Genomic DNA, 23,764 nt, shown 5'->3' on the forward strand with positions numbered 1-23,764 from the left:
ATTCACTTCCACTGGGTAGAAAAATTGATTATAAAAGAAATTAGATAGTATCTATTACCTTTGCCCTTTGTGAAAAATTTTGATACCTGTAGCACTTTTATATATAATTTAATTATGGTTCATGTTATCAAAATTCAACATTATGCTAAAAGTTCTGTTTGGAGTTTATGGAGGATAAATTACATTTTACATTAGCTTTCTTTTAAAAATACTTGGAAAAGAGAAAGTAAGTGAGTGTTTCACTGATAAAGTGTTCACAGGAGAATCTTGTACTTGAGAAATGAAGTTGGAAATGATTAAGCAAGATTTTTTTTCATCTAGAGTCCAGTGTTGGCCTATTCCTTAAGAAATTATTTAATGTAAATTTTAGCAGATATTCTGTAAAAAAAAAACTACTGAATTTTTAACCATTTGTACTTAGAAAGTTTCAGCCTCCAATCTGACAGACTTAATGATTGATATATTGAAAGAATTATGAAAATATCTATAACATGTATACTAAGATATCAAATGTATAACACAAGACATTGTTAAGTCCATAATTTTCATCAACTTTGAATGAAGATTTGTCCAAAAATGGCATATTAATAGCAATAAAGCATCACACAAAAACTCTCCAAATAAAAGTTCAAACGTGTGAACAAAACCAAGAAAACTTGGAGAAATGAAAATAAAAGAGAGAGATGAATAGACTATATGGACAAGAAGGCTTCATGTGAAGATAAAAAAGGAATTTTTTTTAAAGAATTGGATATATATAACTAAATAAAATAACAAATTTGTAAAATATGTCCAAGAGTGTGAAGGAGCAAGTGTACAGTGAAGGTAGTGTTTTACAACTGTTAAAAAAAAAGAAACATTTATTGTACCTCAGATGGTTGAACAATTGGTTAACTCTTTGGGTAAAGAAATTGGTAGTATATATCATGAAGTACAAAAGCAATTAAGTTATATCCAGGATTATAAACAATAGAATAAAATCTTGATCCTATTTCTTGTTGGGGGCCGACTTTTAGCAGAAAGCAGCTATCAGCTTTGCAGCCATCTTGAGCCATATACCCTGACATGAGACTTGTATTACAATAGCCTACAACAGCTGAGCACATTCTGATACCATCTTGCTTTGGATACCCAGGACTTTCCTTGGGTGTGTGAGATTAAAGGTGTGTGAGATTAAAGGTGTATGACTTAAGAGTGTGACCTAGAGATCAGATTTAGAGACAAGACCTAAGGGCATGATTAAAGGTGTAACTTAGAGGCATGGCTTAGAAGTGAGACATATAAAATGCAGAGGCAGACGGCAGAGAGATATACTCTTTAGGGAGACTCTTTAGAGAGTACAGCTAGACTTGGGACTTGGACTAGGAAGAGAGACTGAAGAATAAATGGGATTGAATCACACTCTATCTGGTCCCCATTCTTCCAGTCCGTCCTCAATCTCTCTCTCGCTGAACCCCGACCTGCAGACCAGAGCGACAGCTTGGGCCAGGATACAGTGACTGCCAAACGCGGGACAGCCCAGGCCTCAACATTTAGCTCAGGTCTCAACAATTTCTCACTATTCAGAACGAAATTTAAAACCTAAAAATGTGAGAAAAAAACTTGACTTCTAGTAGTCATAACAAGGCTCTGAGGTGAAATACTCCTCATACCTGGTCTAACTAGGACCCCCAAGGGGTCCAAGAGAAGTGGGACCTATTTACTCTGCCTGAGACGCATCTTCCTTCAGGCCTGCAACTGTGCCCAGGTAAGAGCTAAGCTCCAGAACCCCTCCTACACCCAGAAACATCTTTACTCCCAGTCTGTCACAAACAGGCTCACAGGTGAGTCCTTTCCTTTGCTCCAGTACCTGGCCTAACTCTAAACCCTATGTGGCCCAGTAGATACAGGACATATCAACCCTGCTGGAGACATATCATCCTTCTGGACCACAACTGCATCTGGGGGCAGATCAGGGGATCCATCACCCCCAGACATACAACAACAACCAGAGAAACCTTGTCTCTCAGGAGATCCATCATAACCAGACTCACAGGCTGGACAGAAGTTGCAGGCTCCAGTCAGAGACAGCAAGGCCAGGTATACCAGACATAACCAGATTGTGAAAAACAAGCTCAAGAACATAAGCTACAGAAACAAATGCCACTTGGCACCATCAGAACCAGTTCTCCCATCATAGGAAGCCCTGAATACCCTAAATAACTTGCAAGGCAAGATTCTGGCCTAATCATGATTAGACTTATCATCCTCATAAAGATGACAGAGGACCTTAAGGACATAATAATTCACTCAAAAAATACAGCAAAACAGGTAGAAGCCCTTAAAAAGTAAACACATAACTCCCTTAAATAAATACAGGGAAAAACAATCCAACAGATAAAGGAATTAAACAAAACTGCCAGGATCAAAAGTAGAAATAGAAACAATAGAGAAATCACAAAAGAGAACGTCCCTGTAGATGGTAAACCTAGGAAAGAGATCAGGAGTTACAGTTGCAAGCATCACCAACAGAATATCAGAGATAGAAGAGAGAATCTAATAATACAAGAGAGTAAACACTTCCAATTCAGAGGACCAGGAAACATCTTCAACAAAATCCCTAACCTAAAGTAAAACATGGCCATAAATATACAAGAAGCCTACAGAATGTCAAATATATTGGAGCAGAAAAGAAATTCATCCTGGCACATAATAATCAAAACACTGAATACATAAAATAAAGAAAGAGTATCATAAGTGGTAAGAGAAAAAGGCCAAATAAGAGATAAAGGCAGACCTATCATAATTACATTAGACTACTCAACAAAGACTCCAAAAGCCAGAATATCTTGGAAAGATGCCATGCAGACACTAAGAGAACACAAATGCCAGTGAGGCTGTTATATTCAGCAAAAATCTCAATCACCATAGATGGAGAAACCAAGATTTTCCATAACAAATCCAAATTTAAACAATATCTTTCCACTAGTCCAGCCCTACAGTGGATAATAGAGGGAAAACTCCAACACAATGAAGAAAACTACACCAAGAAAAACTAAGAAATTAATCATCTCACAAATAAAACAAAAGAAGAAAACCACACAAACATAATGACACCCCTAACAACAAAAATAACAGGAACCAGCAAACATTGGTCTTTAGTATCTCCCAAAATCAATGGACTCATTTCTCCAATAAAAAGACATAGACTAACAGACTATATATATATATATATATATATATATATATATATATATATATATATATTCCCAGAATTTTTCTGTATATATGAAACATGTCTCAGTGACAAAGACAGACACTACCTCAGAGTAAAAGTCTGGAAAACAATTTTTCAATCAAATAGTCCCAAGAAAAGAGCTGGAGTAGCCATTCTAGTATCCAATAAAATAGACTTTCAACCAAAAGTTATCAAAAGAGATTGAAAAGGACACTTCATACTCATCAAGGTAAAAGCCACCAAGGGAACTCTGAATTCTGAACATCTAAGTCCTAAATACAGGGCAACCACAATTGTAAAAGAAACTTTACTAAAGCTCAAAACACACACTGACTCTCACACAATAATAGCAGGAGACCTCAACAACCCAGTCTACTTAATGAAAACTAGGTCAGAGAAGAAAGAAAGAAAAAAATTAAAGACTTTCTAGAATTTAATGGAAATGAAGGCACAGCAGAGCCAATATTCTGGGACACAATGAAAAAAAAAGTATAAAAAAGAAAATTCATAGCACTTAGTGTCTTCATAAAGAAATTGGAGAGATTCTACACTAGCAACATAACAGCACATTTGAAAGCTTTAGAAAAAAGAAGCAAACATACCCAAGAGGCGTGCATGGCAGGAAATAATCAAACACAAGGCTGAAATCAACCAATTTGAAACAAAGAGAGGTAACAATACAGAGTCAACAAAACCAAGACCCGGTTCTTTGAGAAAATCAACAAGATAGATAAACTCTTAGCCAAACTTAACTGAAGGACATAGACACAGTAGCCAAATTAACAAACCAGAAAAAAGGAGGACATAACAGAAATTCAAAAAATCATCAGATCTACTACAAAAGCCTAAACGCAACAAAACTCGAAAATATAGATGAAATGAATATTTTGCTAGACAAATATCAAGTACCAAATTAAATCAGGACAATATCAGTTATCTAAACATTTTCATAAACCCTAAGGAAATAGAAACATTCATTAAAATCTCCCAATAACAACAGCAACAAAAATAGAGCTAGATGATTTTAATGCAGAATTCTATCAGACGTTCAAAGAAGAACTAATACCAATATTTCTCAAACTACTTCACAAAATAGAAACATGAAGAATACTACCTAATTTATTCTATCAACCCACAGATATGTTGATACCTAAACCACACAAAGACCCAACAAAGAAAGAGAACTTCAAAACAATTGTGCTTATATATATTGATGCAAAATACTCAATAAAATTCTTGCAAACAATCCAAGAACACATCAAAACCATTATTCAACACAATCAAGTAGACTGCATCCCAGGGATGCAGAGATAGATCGATATACAGAAGTTCATCAAAATAATCCATTATATAAACTAACTCAAATAAAAAATTGATATGATCATCTCACTCGATGCTGAAAAGACTTTGACAAAATACAATACCAATTCATGTTAAATTTCTTGTAAAAATCAGGAATTCACAGTACATTCTTAAAGTCTTAGACATAATAAAAGCAATATACAAAAAAAAAAAAAACCAAAAAACAAGAACCAACATTAAATTAAATAGAGAGAAACTTGAAGCAATCCCACAAAAATCTTGGACAAGGCAAGGCTGGCCCTTTATCAGTATTTATTCAAAATAGTACTCAAAGTTCTAGCTAGAGAAATTAGACAACAAAAGGAGGTCAAAGGGATACAAATTGGTAAGGAAGCCATCAATGTATCACTATTTGCAAATGATATGATAGCATATATAAGCTACACCAAAATTCTACAGGAGAAATCCTGCATCTGATAAAACAAAACAAAGCAAAATAAAACAAAAACTTAAGCAAACTGGCTAGATATAAAATTAACTCAAACAAATCAGTACCCCTCCTTTACACAAAGGTTGAACAGGCTGGGAAAGAAATTGGGGAAACAATATCCATCAAAATAGTCAGAAATAATATAAAATATCTTGGTCTAACTCTACCCAAGCAAAGGAAAGATCAGTATGACAAGAACATCAAGTCACTGAAGAAAGAAATCAAAGAAGACCTCAGAAGATGGTCAGATCTCCCATGCTCAAGGATCAGCAGGATTAACATAGTAAAAATGGCCATTTTACCAAAAACAACTTCTAGATTCGATGTAATCTCCATCAAAATTACAACTCAATTCTTCACATATATAGAAAGAGAATGTATATAGATAATGTGGAACATTTACACAATGGGATACTACACAGCTTTTAAAAACAATAACTTCATGTATTTTCTAGGCAAATGAATGGAGATAGAAAATACCATCCTCAGTGAGATAACCCAGATCAAAAGGGACATGGTATGAACTCACTGACAAGTAGATATTATTCACTGGAAGGCTCAGAATCCCCATGATACAATTCGCAGACCACATGAACTATAACAGGAAGGCCAAAGTGTGGATGCTTCTATCAAATTTAAGAGGGAACAAAATAATCACAGGAAGCAAAGGGAGAGAAGGAGCTGGGTGGGAGAGGGGAGGAAGAGGTAAAAAAAATGGGGGGAGGGGCAGGACCAGATATGGGAAGAGATAGGAGGGAAGTGCAGAGGGCCAGGAGAATGAATAAAAATATATAGCAGTGGGGAGAGGGGAATGGGGGTGAGGAGAAACCACTAGAAAGTCACAGAATCCAGGTACGTGAGAGGCTCCCAGGACCTATGGTGATGACACTAGCCTCAATACACAACAGATGGGATATACAACCTGGAGATCACCTCCAGTAGATAGATATGGCCCCCAGTTGAGTGATGTGGCACTCACCCGTCTCAATTTTTTTTAACCCAGAATAGTCTCTGTCTAAAGAAAATACACGGACAAAAAAATGGAGCAGAGGGCTAGAGAGATGGCTCAGTGGTTAAGAGCACTGACTGATATTCCAGAGGTTCTGAGTTCAGTTCCCAGCAACCACATGGTGGTTCACAACCATCTGTAATGGGATCTGATGCCACCTTCTGGTGTGTCTGAAGACAGAGACAGTATACCCATGTGCATGAAATAAATATATAAATAAATCTTTTTTTTTAAAATGGTGCAGAGACTGAAGGAAAGGTCATCCAGAGACTGCCCTGCCATGCAATCCATTCCATCTATACACACCAAACGCCGACATTATTGCCGGTGCCAAGAAGTGCTTGCAGACTGGAACCTGGTACAGCTGTCCTGTGAGAGGCTCTGCCAGCACCTGACTAAGACAGAAGAAAATACTCACTGCCAACCATTGGATTGTGCCTGGGGACTCAATGGAAGAGTTATGAGAATGACTGAAGGAGCTAAATGTGATTGCAACCCCATAGGAAAAAACAATATCAAGTAACTGGACCCCTTAGGGTTACCATGAACTAAACCACCAACTAAATAGTAGATTCATGGCCCCACTACATATGTAGCAAAGGATGATATAATCTGCCATCTATGGTAGGAGAGACACTTTGTCCTATTCAGTCTTGTTAACCCAGCAATGGAGAATGCTAGATGGATGAAGCAGGAGTGGGTAGATGAGTGAGGGAGCATCTTTGTAGAGACAAAGTGAGGGGAAAAGGCTGGAGGGGTGGGGGTTGTGGAAGGGAGATTGGACAGGGGTACAACATTTGAAATGTAAATACATAAAATAAATAATAAAAACATGTAAAACAATAAAAAGTCATGCATATTTGTCTACATAATGTAGACAATAATGTATTTAAGTTTCATGTATCATAGAAGGTATGTTAAATTATACAAGGCAAAAGAAATAATGAAAAAGTATTCTTATGTGCTGTTTAATTGATATTCTGGTGTAGGAAACTGCTCTTCTAAAGAAAAATGGAAAAGAAACTACTGGGTGAGAGAGGTACTATTGAAGAATGAAAAATACTGAAGGAAGAGGAAAATGCATTTTATGACAGAAGAATGAATTTTTTTGAGTTTGGGTTTCTTTTTTTAATTTATTTTTTATTGGATATTTTATTTACATTTCAGATGTCAGCCCCTTTCCCAATTTCCCCTCCCTAGAAAACTCCTATCTGATGCCCCCTTTTTTTTCTTACTATTATACAATTTTTTTAAATGTTAATCAAAGGCTTTATAAGTTTGGCAATGCTCAATCAGAAGTGTAACCCAATACCCAACCTAGATATATCAACTATCTTTGACTGGTGGAGACACATGAACATCTGCCTTCATGTCCCTACCTTTCTCTCTTTCGCTCTCTCATCACCTAGCTTCTCTTCTCCTTCTTCTCCTCCTCTCCGTACTCTTTCTCTTCCTCTTGGTACTCCTCCCACTTGTAGGTACTCATCCTACATGTCACCCTTTCAGTTAAAATAAAACTTTTCTCTCAAAATACAATTAGAACATAATTATACCAATTTGTACAAGTTAGGTACAAGATAGTCCTAATACTCAGTCCATCATTTTGTTGACTAACCAGAACCTCTGTCATCTCTCCTAACTAAAACACTTAGTTCTAAACCTAGCTTTTTGCTTGGCTTTAGAATGAATGTCAGCTGAAAACCATCTACTCAAATCTTTTTTTCTCAAAGTAAATAGCCAGAAGACTATGAGACTGTATGTTTTCAACCCCGTCAGAAATCCAGAATGACTGAGTTAACTGAAATTATGGAAAGCACAAAGCATAGCTTCTAAAACTTTGCCAATTTATAGAGACCTCTGAACATCTGGACATTCCCTATAATAAAACGATGGAGCATCTGATCTTCAGCCTTCTGGGCCAGGATCATCTGACAGACCTTAGTGCTGCAGAATTATTAAGGGCTGATTACTCTGTCTAGGCAGATATAATCAGTCAACTATTCTGCAAGTGTGTACTTTTATGGACAGTAATTTGTCTGTAGATGGAAAGAGGCAATTCTTGCCTAGTGACTGTCTCACCACAACTGGAGTGACTCCAAAGATGCTCAATTTCTTCTTAGAATCCAAAACAGGAAGCTGTCAGGAGCAGGCAGGTCTCTAATGAAAATGAATATTAATACAGAAATGTTTGTCATGTCAATTCTGTGGACCTCTGACATTTTGAAAACCAACTATTTCAAATTTTATCCCCTTAGCATATTTCCACCACCACCCAGGAACCCCTTATCCCATCCCCCCTCCTCCTGCTTCTATGAAGGTGTTTACCCACCTACCCCCAGCCCCCCTCCCCACCCTCAGATTCCACCCCCCTCAGTGCTCAGCCTTCAGGGTACCAATGACCTTGTTTCCCACCTATGCCCAACAAGGCCATCCTCCCCTACATATACTGCTGGAGTCATGTGTCTCTCCATATGTGCTCCTAGGCTGGTGGTTTAGACCCTGGGGAGCTCTGGCTGGTTGGTATTGTTGCTCTCCTCACGGGGCCACCAGCCCTTAAGGTTCCTTCAATTTACTCTCTAACTCCTCCATTGGGAACCTTTGATCAGATTAATGGATAGCTGTGGGTATCTGTCTCTGGGTATGTCCGACTCTGGGGGACCTCTAAGGAGACAGTCTTATCAGGCTGCTGTCAGCTTTCCCATCCTGACATCCCTATCAGCGTCTATTTTTGGGGACTGCCCATGGAATGAATACCCAGATGGAATGGTCTACCTACAACCCCCCCTTCAGATTCTGTCCCACACTTTGTCTCCATATTTGCTCCCTTGGGTATTTAGTTACTCCTTCTAAGAAAGACCTAGGCATCCTCACTTGTTCTTTCTTCTTCATGAGCTTCATGTTGTCTGGTAGTTGAATCTTTGTTGTTTCAAAATTTGGGCTAATCTCCGCTTATCAGTGAGTAAATAGCATGTGTGTTCTTTTGTGATTGGGTTACCTCACTCAGGATGATATTTTCTAGTTCCATCCATTTACCTAAGAATTTCTCGAATTCATTATTTTTAATGGCTGCGTAATATTCCATTGTGTAAATGTACCACATTGTTTTGTATCCATTCCTCTGTTGAAGGGCATCTGGGTTCTTTCCAGCTTCTGGCTATTATAAATAAGGCTGCTATGAACATAATGGAGCATATGTCTTTGTTATTTCTTGGGGATAAAATTTAAAATGTAAATATTATATCCAATAAAAGAGGGGAAAAAATAGAAAAGCGGTTAGAACCAACATTCTTAATAAAATGTCAGCCCTCTTAAAAAAATTATCTTGATACTAAAATTTGTTTTGAGAATTGTATATTGCAGAATGATCAGCCTTGGTGTATCTACTCAACAAGCAAGCTGGGCAGACCTGCTCAAACCTCTGAGGTCCGTGAATTCCATCTGGAGGCAGCGAAGACACAGCATCAGAGGACTGTCAATTTGCTCTCCCCCCAACTCCTCTTCTAATATCTCAACGCCCATAATCAGCTTGAAGAAGCTAATGATGAGTCAGTACCCCTATTCCCTGGGCTTGGGGACTAAAGTGTAAATGTTGGGCTGTCTCTCTAGGGAAAAGTAGTGGTTTTGTGGGAATAGACAGGATTAGCTAGGGTTTATTGCATAGCCATAACCTATTAGTAGAAATCTGTATAATCAATATCAAGATGAAGATATAAATTCTTAAATGGCACCAATTTACTTTGTTTACAAATTTTAAGGTTTTCATTGGCATGAGCTTCTTGGTGATATAAGAGTGAGATGAATATTGTTACTCTCATAGGCATTGTACCAGTATAACACATTTAGGAATACAAAGCTTAGACCCAGTCCTTCTTTAACTTTTTTTTAACTGATTTGAGATGGTCATCCTGTGAGTTAAGGGACTATAGCAAATTCATGACTTGGAGTTTATTATAAGGGTGTTCTCTATGTTTTATTTAGAAATAGCTGAGTGGAGTTAACAGGCAACAGTCCAGATTACCTTACATGGATAGCTGGTTTTCAAAACATCAGAAATCCTTAGAATTGACATGACAAACATTTCAGTATTAATGTTCATTTTCATTAGAGACCTGTCTGCTCCGGACAGCTTCCTATATTGAATTCTAAGAAGAAATTGAGCATCCTTGGAGTTACTCCAGTTGTGGTGAGACAGCCACTAGGCAAGAATTGCCTCTTTCCTTCTACAGACAAATTACTGTCCAGAAAAGGACACACTTGCAGAATAGTCGACTGATTATATCTGCCTAGACAGAGTAATCAGCCCTTAATAATTCTGCAGCACTAAGGTCTGTCAGATGATCCTGGGCCAGAAGGCAGAAGAACAGATGCTCCAACGTTTTGAAGTAGAGCAAGTGTCCAGATGTTCAGAGGTCTCTATAAATTGGCTAAGTTTTAGAAACTATGATTTGTGCTTCCCACAATTATAGTTAACTCAGTCATTCTGGATTTCTGATGAGGTTGAAAACATATAGCTATTGACCTTAAGAGAAAAGTTTTGAGTGGATGGTTGTCAGCTGACATTCATCCTAAAGCCAGGTTCAAAACTAAATGCTTTAGCTAGAATAGATGACAGAGGAGCTGGTTAGTCAACAAAAGGATGGACTGGGTATTAGGACTATCCTGTACCTCACTGGTACAAATTGGCATAATTATGCTCTAATTGTATTTTGAGAGAAAAGTTTCATTTTAACAGGAAGGGTGATGTGTAGGAGGAGCTAAGGTGGGAGGAGTACTGAGAGGAAGAAAAGGAGTAAGAAGAGGAGAAGAAGAAGGAGAGGAGAAGCTAGGTGATGAAAGAGAGAAAGAAGGGGGAGACATGGAGGCAGATATTCATGTATCTCCACCAATCAAAGATAGTCGTTATATCTAGGTTGGTCAGTGGGTTACACCTCTGATTGAACAATTCCAAACTTATAAAGCCTATGATTAACATTATTTTTTAAAAATGTATAAATGCAAAAAGGAAAAGGGGGCATTGGATAGGGGTTTCCTAAGGGGGGTAGGGGGGAGTGAGGATAGGGGATGCCATCTGAAGTGTAAATAAGATATCTAATAAAAAAAAGAAAACCAACTATTCGTGTAAGGTAATCTGGACTTTTGTCTGTTAACTCCTCTCAGCTATTTCTAAATAAAATATAGAAAACACCCTAGCAATAGACTCCAAGCCATGAATTTGCTATAGGCCCTTAACTCACAGGCTAGCCATCTCAAATTGGTTAAGAACTTTAAAGAAGGACTGGGTCTAAGCCTTGAATTCATAAATGCCTGTGAGAGTAACAATATTCATCTCACTTTTATATCAATAAGAAGCTCATATCAATGGAAACCTTAAATTTGAAATCAAAGTAAATTTTGTACCATTTAAGAAATTATAACTTAATCTTGATAACAATTATACAGATTTCTACCACTAGGTTATGGCTATGAAATAAATCCTAGCTAATTTTCCCTGTTCCAACAGAACCACTACTTTTCCAGAGAAAGACAGTCCAATATTAACCACCTTAGTCCCCAAGCCCAGGGCATAGGGGCACTGACTATTCATTAACTTTTTAAAGCTGATTACGAGCATTGAGATATTAGAAGAGGGGCAGGAGGAAGAGTAAATTGATAAGCCTCTGACTCTGTGTCTTCACTGCATCCAGGTAGAATTTCAGGACATCAGAGGTTTAAGCAGGTCTGCTCAGCTCGACTGATGAGTAGATATACCAAGGATATGTATTCTGCAATATACAGTTCTCAAAACAAATTTTAGTATGAAGATAATTTTTTAAAGAGGGCTGACATTTTTATTAAAGATGTTGCTTTTAACAACTTTTCTTTTTTACCTTCTTTTTTATTGGATATTACATTTACATTTCAAATTTTATCCCATTACCCCATTCCCCCCACCACCCAGAAGCTCCTTATCCCATCCCTGCTCCTCCTGCTTCTATGAGGGTGTGCCTCACTACCCCCCTACTCCCACCTCCCCACCCTCAGATTCCCACACACACACACACTCAGTGTTCAGCCTTCATGGGACCAAATATCTCCTCTCCCACCTATGCCCAACAAGGCCATCCTTCCCTACATATACAGCTAGAGTCATGGGTCCCTCCCTATGTGCTCCTAGGCTGGTGGTTTAGACCCTGGGGAGCTCTGGGTGGTTATTATTGTTAATCTCCTCATGGGGCCACCAACCCTTTCAGCTCCTTCAGTCTTCTCTGTAACTTCTCCATTGGGAACCCGTGATCATATCAATGGTTACCCTTATCTGCCTCTGGATATGTCAGACTCTGGAGGACCTCTAAGAAGACAGCTATATCAGGCTCATGTCAGCATGCACTTCCTGTCATCCATATCAGCATCTCCATACAACATCCCCTTCAGTTTCTGTCCCACACTTTGTCTTCATATTTCCTGCCTTGGGTATTTTGTTACTCCTTTTAAGTAAGACCTAGGCATCCACACTTGTTCTTCCTTCTTCATGAGCTTCATGTCGTCTGGTAGTTGAATCTTTGTTATTTCAAACTTTTGGGCTAATAACCACTTATCAGTGAGTAAATACCACGTGTGTTCTTTTGTGATTGGGTTACCTCACTAAGGATGATATTTTCTAGTTCCATCCATTTACCCAAGAATTTCTCGAATTCATTATTTTTAATAGCTGAGTAATACTCCATTGTGAAAATGTACCACCTTTTTTGTATCCATTCCTCTGGTGAAGGACATCTGGGTTCTTTCCAGCTTCTGGTTATTATAAATAAGGCTTCTATGAATATAGTGGAGCATATGTCTTTGTTATATGTTGCAGCATTTTCTGGGTATATGCTCAGGAATGGTATAGCTGGGTCCTCAGGTAGTGCTATGTCCAATTTTCTGAGGGACCACCAGACTGATTTCCACAGTGTTTGTACCAGCTTGCAACCCCACCAACAGTGGAGGAGTGTTCCTCTTTCTCTACATCCTCACCAGCATCTACTATCACCTGAGTTTTTGATCTTAGCAATTCTGACTGGTGTGAGGTGGTATCTCAGGGTTGTTTTGTTTTGCATTTCCCTGATGACTAAGGATGTTGAGCATTTCTTAAGGTGCTTCTTGGCCATTCAAGTTTCCTCAGCTGAGAATTCTATGTTTAGCTCTGTACCCCATTTTTACTGGGGTTCTTTTGTTGTCTGGCATATAATTTCTTAAGTTCTTTGTATATATTTGATATTAGCCCTCTATTGGATGTAGGATTGGCAATGATCTTTTCACAATTTGCTGGTTGTCATTTTGTCTTATTGACAGTGTCCTTTGCCTTACAGAAGCTTTGCAATTTTATGAGGTCCCATTTGTCAATTCTTGATCTTAGAGCATAAGCCATTGATGTTCTGTTCAGGAATTTTTCCCCTGTGCCTAGGTATTCAAGGGTCTTCCCCACCTTCTCTTCTATTAGTTTCAGTGTGTCTGGTTTTATATGAAGGTCCTTTATCCACTGTGACTTGAGCTGTGTACAAGGGGATAAGAATGGATTAATTTACATTCTTCTACATGCTGGCCTCCAGTTGAGTCAGCAACATTTTTTGAAAATGCTGACCTTTTCCCACTGGATGGTTTTAGCTCCTTTGTCAAAGATCAAGTGACCATAGGTGTGTGGGTTCATTTCTAGATCTTCAATTCTATTCCATTTGATCTTCCTGCCTGTCTCTGTACCAATACCATGCAGTTTTTATCACTACTGCTCTGTTTTACAGTTTGATGTCAAGGATGGTGATTCCCCCAGAAGTTCTTTTATTGTTGAGAATAGTTCTTGCTATCCTGGGTTTTTTTTGTTATTCCAAATGAATTTGCAAATTGCTCTTTCTATTTCTATGAAGAATTGATTTGGAATTTAATTGGGATTGCGTTGAATCTGTAGATTGCTTTTGTCAACATGGCCATTTTTGCTAAGTTAATCCTGCCAATCCAGGAGCATGAGAGATCTTTCCATCTTCTGAGATCTTCTTCGATCTCTTTCTTCAGAGACTTGAAGTTCTTGTCATATAGATCTTTCACTTGCTTGGATAGATTCACTCCAAGATATTTTATATTATTTGTGACTATTGTGAAGGGTGTCATTTCCGTAATTTCTTTCTCAGCCTGTTTATCCTTTGAGTAGAGGAAGGCTACTGATTTGTTTGAGTTGATTTTATATCCAGCCACATTGCTAAAGTTGTTTATCAGGTTTAGGAGTTCTCTGGTGGAAGTTTTAGGGTCACTTAAGTATACTATCATATCATCTGCAAACAGTGAAATTTTGACTTCTTCCTTTCCTATTTGTATCCCTTTGACTCCTTTTGTTGTCTAATTGCTCTAGCTAGGACTTCCAGTACTATATTAAATAGGTAAGGTGAGAGTGGGCAGCCTTGTCTAGGCTCTGATCTTAGTTGGATTGCTTCAAGTTTCTCTCCATTTAGTTTGATGTTGGCTACTCACTTGCTGTATATTGCTTTTACTATGTTTAGGTATGGGCCTTGAATTCCTGATCTTTCCAAGACTTTTAACATGAAGGGATGTTGAATTTTGTCAAATGCTTTCTCAGCATTTAGTGAGATGATCATGTGGTTTTTTTTCTTTGAGTTTATTTATGTAGTGGATTACATTGATGGATTTCCGAATATTGAACCATCCCTCTATTCCTGGGATAAAGCCTACTTGACTTTGATGGATAATTGTTTTGATGTGTTGTTGGATTCGGTTTGCGAGAATTTTATTGAGTATTTTTACATCAATATTCATAAGAGAAATTGGTCTGTAGTTCTCATTCTTTGTTGGGTCTTTCTGTGGTTTAGGTATGAGCGTAATGGTAGTTTCATAGAACGAATTGAGTAGTGTCCTTTCTGTTTCTATTCAATGGAATAGCTTGAAGAGAATTGGTATTAGGTCTTCCTTGAAGGTCTGATAGAATTCTTCACTAAAACAATCTGGCCCCAGACTTTTTTTGGTGGGGAGACTTTTAATGACTTCTTCTATTTCTTTAGGGTTTATAGGACTGCTTATATGGTTTATCTGCTCCTGATTCAATTTTGTTATCTGGTTCCTGTCTAGAAAGTTGTCCATTTCATCCAGATTTTCCAATTTTGTAGAGTATAAGCCTTTGTAGTAGGATCTGATGACTTTTTTAAATTTTCTCAATTTCTGTTGTTATATCTCCCTTTTGGTTCTGATTTTATTAATTTGGATACTGTCTCTGTGCCCTTTGTTTAGTCTGGCTAAGGGCTTATCGATCTTGTTGATTTTCTCAAAGAACCAAGTCCTGGTTTTGTTAATATTTTGTATAGTTCTTTCTGTTTCTACTTGATTGATTTCAGCCCTGAGTTTGATTATTTCCTGCAGTCTACTCCTCTTGGGTATATTAGCTTCTTTTTGTTCTAGATCTTTTAGGTGTTCTGTCAAGCTGTTAGTGTATGCTCGTTCCAGTTTCTTTTTGTGGGTGGGCACTTAGAGCTATGATTTTTCCTCTTAGTACTGCTTTCAGGGAGTCCCACAAGTTTTGGTATGACGTGTCCTCATTTTCATTAAATTCTAAAAAGTCTTTAATTTCTTTCTTTATTTCTTCCTTGACCAAGACATCATTGAGTAGAGCATTGTTCAGTTTCCATGTGTATGTGGGCTTTCCATTGTTTTTGTCCATATTAAAGATGAGTCTTAGTCCATGATGATCTGATAGGGTACAAGGGATTATTTCAATCTTTTTTTATCTGTTGAGGACTGTTTTGTGACCAATTATATGGTCTATTTTGGAGAAGGTACTAGGAGGCGGTGAGAAAAAGGTATATTCTTTTGCTTTATGATGAAATGTTCTATAGATGTCAGTTAAATCCAATTGGTTCATAACTTCTGTTAGTTTCATTGTGTCTCGGTTTAGTTTTTGTTTCCATGATCTGTCCATTGCTGAGAGTGGGGTGTTGAAATCTCCCACTATTATTGTGTGAGGTGCAGTGCATGCTTTAAGCTTCAGTAAAGTTTCTTTTATGTATGTGGGTGCCCATGCATTTGGGGCATAGATGTTCAGAATTGTGAGTTCCTCTTAGTACATTTTTTCTTTGATGAATATGAAGTGTCCTTCTTTATCTTTTTTGATTACTTTTGGTTGAAAATTGATTTTATTTGATATTAGAATCGCTACTCCATTTTGTTTCTTGGGACCATTTGCTTGGAAGATTGTTTTCCATCCTGTTACTCTGAGGTAGTGTCTGTCTTTTTCGCAGAGGTGCGTTTTCTGTATGCAGCAAAATGCTGGGTCATGTTTATGTATCCAGTCTGATAGTCTATGTCTTTTTATTGGAGAATTGAGTCCATTGATATTAAGAGATATTAAGGAAAAATGAGTGTTGTTTCCTGTTATTTTTGTTATTGGCAATAGAGTTATGTTTGTGTAGCTATCTTCTTTTAGGGTTGTTGGAAGATTACTTTCTTGTTTTTTCTAGGTTGTAGTTTCCCTCCTTGTGTTGGAGTTTTCCACCAATTATCCTTTGATGTGCTGAATTTGTGGCAAGATATTGTGTAAATTTGGTTTTGTCATGGAATATTTTGGTTTCTCCATTAATATTGATTTAGAGTTTTGCTGGGTATAGTAGTCTGGGCTGGCATTTGTGTTCTCTTAGGGTCTGTATGATATCAGTCCAGGATTCTGGCTTTTACAGTCTCTGGTGAGAAGTCTGGCATAATTCTTATAGGTCTGCCTTTATATGTTACTTTACCTTTTTCCCTTACTGCTTTTAGTATCTTTTCTTTGTTTTGTACATTTGATGTTTTGATTATTATATGGTGGGAGGTATTTCTTTTCTGGTCTAAACTATTTGGAGTTCTGTAGGCTTCTTGTATATTTATGGACATATCTTTCTTTAGGTTAGAAAAGTTTTCCTCTATAATTTTGTTGAAGATATTTACTGGTCCTTTAAGTTGGGAGTCTTCCCCCTCATCTATACCTATTATCCTTAGGTTTGGACTTCTCATTGTGTCCTGGATTTCCTGTATGGTTTGGGTTAGTAGCTTTTTGTATTTTGCAATTTTTGACAGTTGTTTCAATGTTTTCCATGGTATCTTCTGCACATGAGATTCTCTCTTCTATTTCTTGTATTCTGTTGGTAATACTTGTGTCTATGACTCCTGATCTTTTTCTTATATTTCCTATCTCCAGGGTAGTCTCCCTTTGTGATTTATTTATTGTTTCTACTTCTATTTTTAGATCTTGGATGGTTTTGTTTAATTCCTTCACCTGTTTGGTTGTGTTCTCTTGCAATTCATTAAAGGATTTTTGTGTTTCCTTTTTAAGGGTTTCTATCTGTCTACCTGTGCTCTCCTTAAATTCTTTGAGAGTGTTATTTATGTCCTTCTTAAAGTCCTCTATCATTATCAAGAAAAGTGATTTTAATTCTGAATCCTGCTTTTCCAGTGTGATGGGGTGTTTAAGGCTTGCTATGATGGGGAATCTGGGTTCTGATGATGCTATGTAACTTTGGATTCTGTTGTTTACATTCTTGCACTTGCTTTTTGCCATCTGATTAACTCTAGTGCTACTGGCTGTCTCTAACTGAAGCCTGCCTTTCCAGTTATTTTGCTTGTGTCTGATCTCTTTGGGGTCCAGATGTCTCTGTGATCTTCTCCAGCAGCTCTGTGTACAATGGTACCTCTAGGATGACTCAGGATATGGTGTCTCCAAGGTAGCAGAGCAGCTAGGTATCTGCTGTTCTGGGTGCAGTGTCTCCTCTAGGATGTCTCATGATAATGTGCCTACTGCTCTGAGTGCAGTGTCTCCTCTAGGATGTCTCAGGATAAGGTGTCCACTGTTCTGAGTGCAGTGGCCCCTCTAGGATGTCTAGGTCTATGTCTAGGGATATGCTGTCTGTCACTCTGAGTTCAGTTGTTCCTCTGCTGCTCTAGGTTCAGTGGTACCTCTGCCGCTCTGGGTTGAGTGGACCTTCCAGGGTGTCTTGGGAGGAATCCTGTGACCACACCGGAGCAGACTGGGCAGATGTCTGAGTCGGGCATCAGATTCAGGAGAGGGGCAGAAGGGGAGTGCTATTCCACAGGTTTGGGTATCTGCTGGAATCTAAGCACTCTAGGAACCCAGCTATGGGCTTAGGGCAGTGTGTTGGTCTTCCTACTTACCACTCTGGGTTAAGTGGACCCTCCAAGGTGTCTCAGGAGGAATCCTGTGACCACACAGGAGCAGACCGGGCAGGGGTCTGAGTCAAGCCTCAGATCCAGGAGAGGGATGGAAGGGCGAATGTATACTTTTAAATTTGTGTATTCTAGAAAGGTTTGAGGATATATGTGGATGTGTTGTCTGAAGTTAAATATCCTTGGAAATCACATTGCCACACTTTTTCTTGCATAAATCTGCTTCATCCACTCAGAGATCCCAACATTAAAGTACCTTATGATACATATTATTTAAGGCATTCTACATTTAAATAATTCATCTCTCCTTGAATCCCATACTATGCATCACTTGTATAAACACAATATGGTTTACTTTTATCCAATGGACTAGAAGTTTTAAAGTTATAATCAAGGTAAAGGTAAACAAAGTTTAGTAATGTGATATATTTCCTTCCAATTACTTGGGCTTCATTGAGTCAAGAAATCTGTAGTTTAAAAAATCCAGGATTTGTATGCTTTATGTGGTATTATGTACAGGCTGACATATTACAGGACACTGAACTTCAGGACTGACTAGGATTTGCCTATCTTCATACAAGACAGAAATTGAAAGAACAGGATATGAGTCTGTATTACAGATACAAGGAACACCTTCAGGGGCAGTGGAAACGTGTAATTCCCTCAAAGAAATTCCAAAACATGCAACAGAACAGGAAGGTCTGGAGTAGATGGAGTGAAGAAGTGACAGGACATATCTTGAGTGACAAAATGTGCTCACCGAGAATGTTATTGCACATTTTACTTAGAGATTATAAAAAGGCACCATCATAGCAAAAAACAAACAAACAAACAAACAAACAAACAAAACAAAAAAAAAAACAACCAAACATAACAACAACAAGAAAACAAAAATAAAAACAAAAACCCACCAGGATCAGAGAAATAGTTTGAATAGGTCAGCTTCATTACTTAGGCTATTAAACTATCCTAATTTAATACTTAAAAATAATTAAGTGATTAAAATGAAACTGTGGTGCTGGAGAGATGGTTCAATATTGAGTATTCTTGTGGCACAATCATAAATACCAGTTGGCATTAATACCCATATAGCCTGGAGTTCCATAAGTGCTGCAATCCCACCTCCAAGGGTAAAAGACAAGAAAATCACTGACATTTCCTAGCTTCCAGCCTAACCTAGAAACAGCAAAATTGTGTTCTGTGAAAGATTTCATCTCAAATCACTAGGCAGAGAGTGGTAGAAGAAGTCACCTGATAGCCCTTTTGGCTTACACACATACATTTACACCATGCATATGCACATACATATGCACATAGACACAGATACACACACATACACACCTATGTATGAACATGTCCATAGATATAAATAAATAAATAAGTAAAATATCTTTTAAATGTCATATAAGTCTAGGAATTAAATCATTCAGGAAGGATATGTCTTCCTAGCAAACACATAGTCCTAGGTTTGATAATTGCATAAACCCAGCAAGTAGCAGGGAACTTTATTCACAGTAATCAAGAAAGGAAGATCAAAAATTCATGAACATCCTTCCTTACATGGAGTTTGATGTCAAAGAGGACTACATAGCACCATATCTCAAAAGGTTTTTATTTAAATTAAAACAAACCATAAATGTATTCTAAAGTTTGAATCATAGATGAAAATATGATTTTGAAGATCATAGTAACTGTGTTTTAATGTTGTTTTTTGCAAGTTATATTGAAGTGAATAAAACACACCACAGTTTGATAGGTAAATTGATAAATTAAAATATGAATAAAATGATCATACTTTTAATGAACTGCATGTAAGAAAATATTAAAATGAACAGAAGCTAATTACTGAGAACAAGGAGTTGATTAAATGATATTTTCAAAACTTTCTCTTTTTGGAAAATTTTGCAAAAATTATAATCTTGTTCTGTTATCAAGAGACTAGTGATCCCTGCCACATTTAGATTGCATGTGTCCTGAGATCCATAGTCCATAAGCAAATCTCTTCTCTAGCTGAAATTTCGATTTCTTCTTGTCTCTCACTAGAGTTAAAAATTCTCATTTTTTATAAAACCATGTATCATGATATCTACATTTAAATATTTGGCATAATATAAATAAAGAAGTTCGAAATTGCTAGCATTTGAGAATAGATTCTTCTTGGGATTCCCAAAGTGGGAAGAGGTTAGAAAGTCTTCACTTTATTGAGAAATTTCCTTAGTGCTTCCTTCACTTCCTTGTTCCTCAAGCTGTAGATGAGGGGATTCAACATGGGAATTACTGTTGTGTAGAACACAGACACAACTCGATCCTTTTCTGAGGCCTGGCCAGAGTTATCTCTCAGATACATGAAAATCAGAGTGCCAAAGAAGAGTGACACCGCAGTGAGGTGGGAGGCACAGGTTGAGAAGGTCTTGGCCCGGCCTCCTGCTGAAGGGATCCTCAGAATGGCCACAAGGATGAACAGGTAGGAAACTACAATCACCACCATGCAAGCAGGGAGGACAAAAATGGCAAATACAATAATCACCAATTCCTGGATATAGCTCTCGCCACAGGTTAGCTTTAACAGAGGAGGAAGGTCACAGAAAATAAAGTCAATCTCATTGTTTCCACAAAAAGAGAGTGTGAATGCTGAGATTGTCCTCACCAAGGCACTGAGGAGGCCAGCAATGTAAGCCCCAGCCACAAAACTTAGAAGGGCTTTCTGCGTCATGATGGTGACATAAAGCAAAGGTTGGCACACGGCCACATAACGGTCATAGGCCATGAGAGCCAAGAGGTAGCAATCGATGGATCCAAAGAAAGTAAACAGGAAAAACTGAGCCACACAGCGTGCATAGGATAAAGTTGCCCCATGTTCCAACAACACGGCCATTGTCTGAGGAACAGTGACAGAGGAGTAGCAGATGTCCATGAAAGAGAGGTGGCTTAGAAGGAAGTACATTGGGCTGTGCAGCCTGCGATCCATGCGGATCAAAGCAATCATGCCTGAGTTCCCCAGCAAAGTGAAGAGATAGATAAATAAAAACAGGTGGAAAAGAGGAAGCCCCCATTCAGGGTGCTCGGTGAATGCTATGAGGAGGAACTCTGTCACCAACGTGAGGTTCACCTTGGCCATGAAGCCAGTGGTACTTAAGAGAGCAGAAGAAACAAGACAGGATGCTGAATATAAGATGCCCCTGCAAGAACGGTTTATATGTTTGAACATATGTTAAGAAAACAGGTACTAGAGAGGGGATTTCCTAAGTGATGAGTCCTAATTCTTGCCTTCAAGAGAGTTATCCTTCAAGAGAGTTGCTTGTAGTAGTCATCCTAGACTATTGAGGGGAAAATAAAACACATGTGAATGTGTGTAAACCAAGAGAGTGTATAATCCCCCTTGAAATGCAAAGCAGCTGTATTAGTCCTGTCATTAAACCAGAGCTCATACAGCTGATCTGTGGTCTTTATCCTTCCATGCATTTGACCATCTCAGGACTCTGGACTTCTTTATCATTGATGATCATGATTCTCCCTTGTTTTCTACCTTCTTCATCTCACATCTGGGTTAAATCAACAGCCAAGGAACTAACTGTTCTTCCTTACTCCTGGGTCAGAGTAACATTTTACCAGACAGTGGCAATTCTTTGAATTCAGATATCAATTAAAATGTTGTTATTATAAAATTTAATTTGATCATGGTTCACCTCTTTGACCAAAATCTATCTATGAAAACCTGTTAAGGGCAAGATATTACTTAGCCTCTTCAATATGCTGGGACTATCTATAATAATACCCCTAATTATTTTCTTATATACCTATTTACCTACCAGTTCTAATACATATAGTAATTTCTCATTCCCCAACAATTTCTCCAGATATACTAAATTATTGGTAGCACTGATAAATTTTCCTTTCTCCGATGTCTTTTTGCTTCAGGCAGAACATCACCTCTGCCTAGAAGACCTTACCTTTTCTCTCTCAAGGGTCCTCCCCACTGCTTACATTACCATCAAATGGCTACTTGGATCACAGATTTTTACAAGAAAGATACCTTCATTATTCCTTCTCCAGACAGTGATTGTTCCCTGCAAGTTAAGCACTCAGTAAGAGTTTAATATGCTTTATAAAATGAAGTTAACAAATGAGATATGAAATATCTTACAAAAAGAGAACAGTATTATGATTATATTCTGGTTGCAAAATCAGAACAACATGCTAAACATGAGAATTAAATTGAATACACCTAAAAATATCAATAGCTTTTACAAATTCTTTTAGGTCTTATACTTCTATTTCTAACCTTAAAATGCTACTTAACAGAAAGAAATTGCTGGTTTTTATAAAAATATCTTTTTACAAGAACAATATTAACAGTAATATACATTGATAGACTGTACTTTGCATGACATGTATGTATTTTATTCTCATAATCACTGTATAAATGAATTTTCTTCTTTCTATGGATGATGCATCTGAGACCATATTTACGTTATACAAGCTCAAGATAGCACAGCTAAAATGTAGTCTAAAGGCCACCAAGTACAAAGCTGCACACATCATAGAAATTGCTTACCTCAACAATGATTTCACAAGATTTCTTCATTTCTTTCAATAGCTGTTACTTAACTCAAATGGTAATGGAGGCTTTGAAGCTAGAGAACAGATTGTCATTTGGCTGAATCACAGTGAAGCAGAGCAGACAAGGTCTTGAACATTAAAGCCTAAATCTTTGGTGGCTAGGCCAGTGCTGAACCAAGGTACTGGGAAGAATCATAAATAAAGAAATTTGGTTCAGGTTATTGGGTTGTGTATCAATGAAGAAAAACGGGTAATTTAACCAAAATTGGCTTTACCTACTGATTCTTTTTTTTCTTTATCCATTACTTGTTCTTAGTCTAAATGAGGTCATTTTTCTCATTGACTTGAATGGAAAATTATCTTAAAAGTACAATGAGGGAAAAACTGCCTTAAGCAGCAAGAAGTTTTCTGACTTCTGTTCACCTCCCACACTATTAGGTACCACAGAAAATTTTAGCTCCTTAATGTCCCTTTCTCTGATTCAAATACACACACACACACACACACACACACACACACACACACACACACACCATATTAATCAATGCAGATATACTAATTCCTTGGCAGAGTCTTTCTACAATAACTCTTGAGATTCTTCTAGCCATCTGAACTACAAAGACTCTCTCTTTTCTTTGTTTCCAGAATTCACTAAGTCTGGCCAGAACACATTCTTCATCCTGAGTGTAGTTCAAATACATGCAGAGGTTGGAGAACTGCCTTTTCTTATATGCTTCCAAGTCCAACACAAATACTTTAAAGAGAAGACACTAATTGTGACTACAAAACACTGAGATCCCCATACAGTGATTAAAATGGTCTCTGAGGAGAGGTATCTTTTGCCTATGTGGCTTCTTAACAAGGCACCTGATCCCTGTCACAAAGTAGAAAAAAATGACTGTTCCCCAGCTCCAGATCCCACAGCCTAACTATTCATCTCACACTCCACACACAAAGATCTATAGACACTTATTTAATGGGAATAGGATCCTGAGTTATATGGGTTATATGCCTTCAT

General features: G+C 37.7%; 1 protein-coding gene across 1 annotated transcript; it reads right to left on the reverse strand.

Annotated features, from left to right (window-relative positions):
• Positions 1-19,951: 19,951 nt before the first annotated feature.
• Positions 19,952-23,436, reverse strand: LOC117723885 (olfactory receptor 9Q1-like). Its single transcript, XM_034523469.2, has 4 exons — positions 23,303-23,436; positions 22,742-22,928; positions 22,137-22,253; positions 19,952-21,503 (listed from the first exon to the last, which is right to left on the reverse strand). Exon 4 carries the CDS (start codon positions 21,392-21,394, stop codon positions 20,369-20,371), a length of 1,026 nt encoding a protein of 341 aa, XP_034379360.2. The 5' UTR covers positions 21,395-21,503; positions 22,137-22,253; positions 22,742-22,928; positions 23,303-23,436; the 3' UTR covers positions 19,952-20,368.
• Positions 23,437-23,764: the final 328 nt, after the last annotated feature.

This window comes from Arvicanthis niloticus, chromosome 1 (genome assembly GCF_011762505.2).
Source record: "Arvicanthis niloticus isolate mArvNil1 chromosome 1, mArvNil1.pat.X, whole genome shotgun sequence".
Taxonomy (NCBI): domain Eukaryota; kingdom Metazoa; phylum Chordata; class Mammalia; order Rodentia; family Muridae; genus Arvicanthis; species Arvicanthis niloticus.

Excerpts from the sequence above, each read along its gene's own strand:
- LOC117723885 (XM_034523469.2), bottom strand. The coding sequence starts at position 21,394 with ATGTTCAAACATATAAACCGTTCTTGCAGGGGCATCTTATATTCAGCA.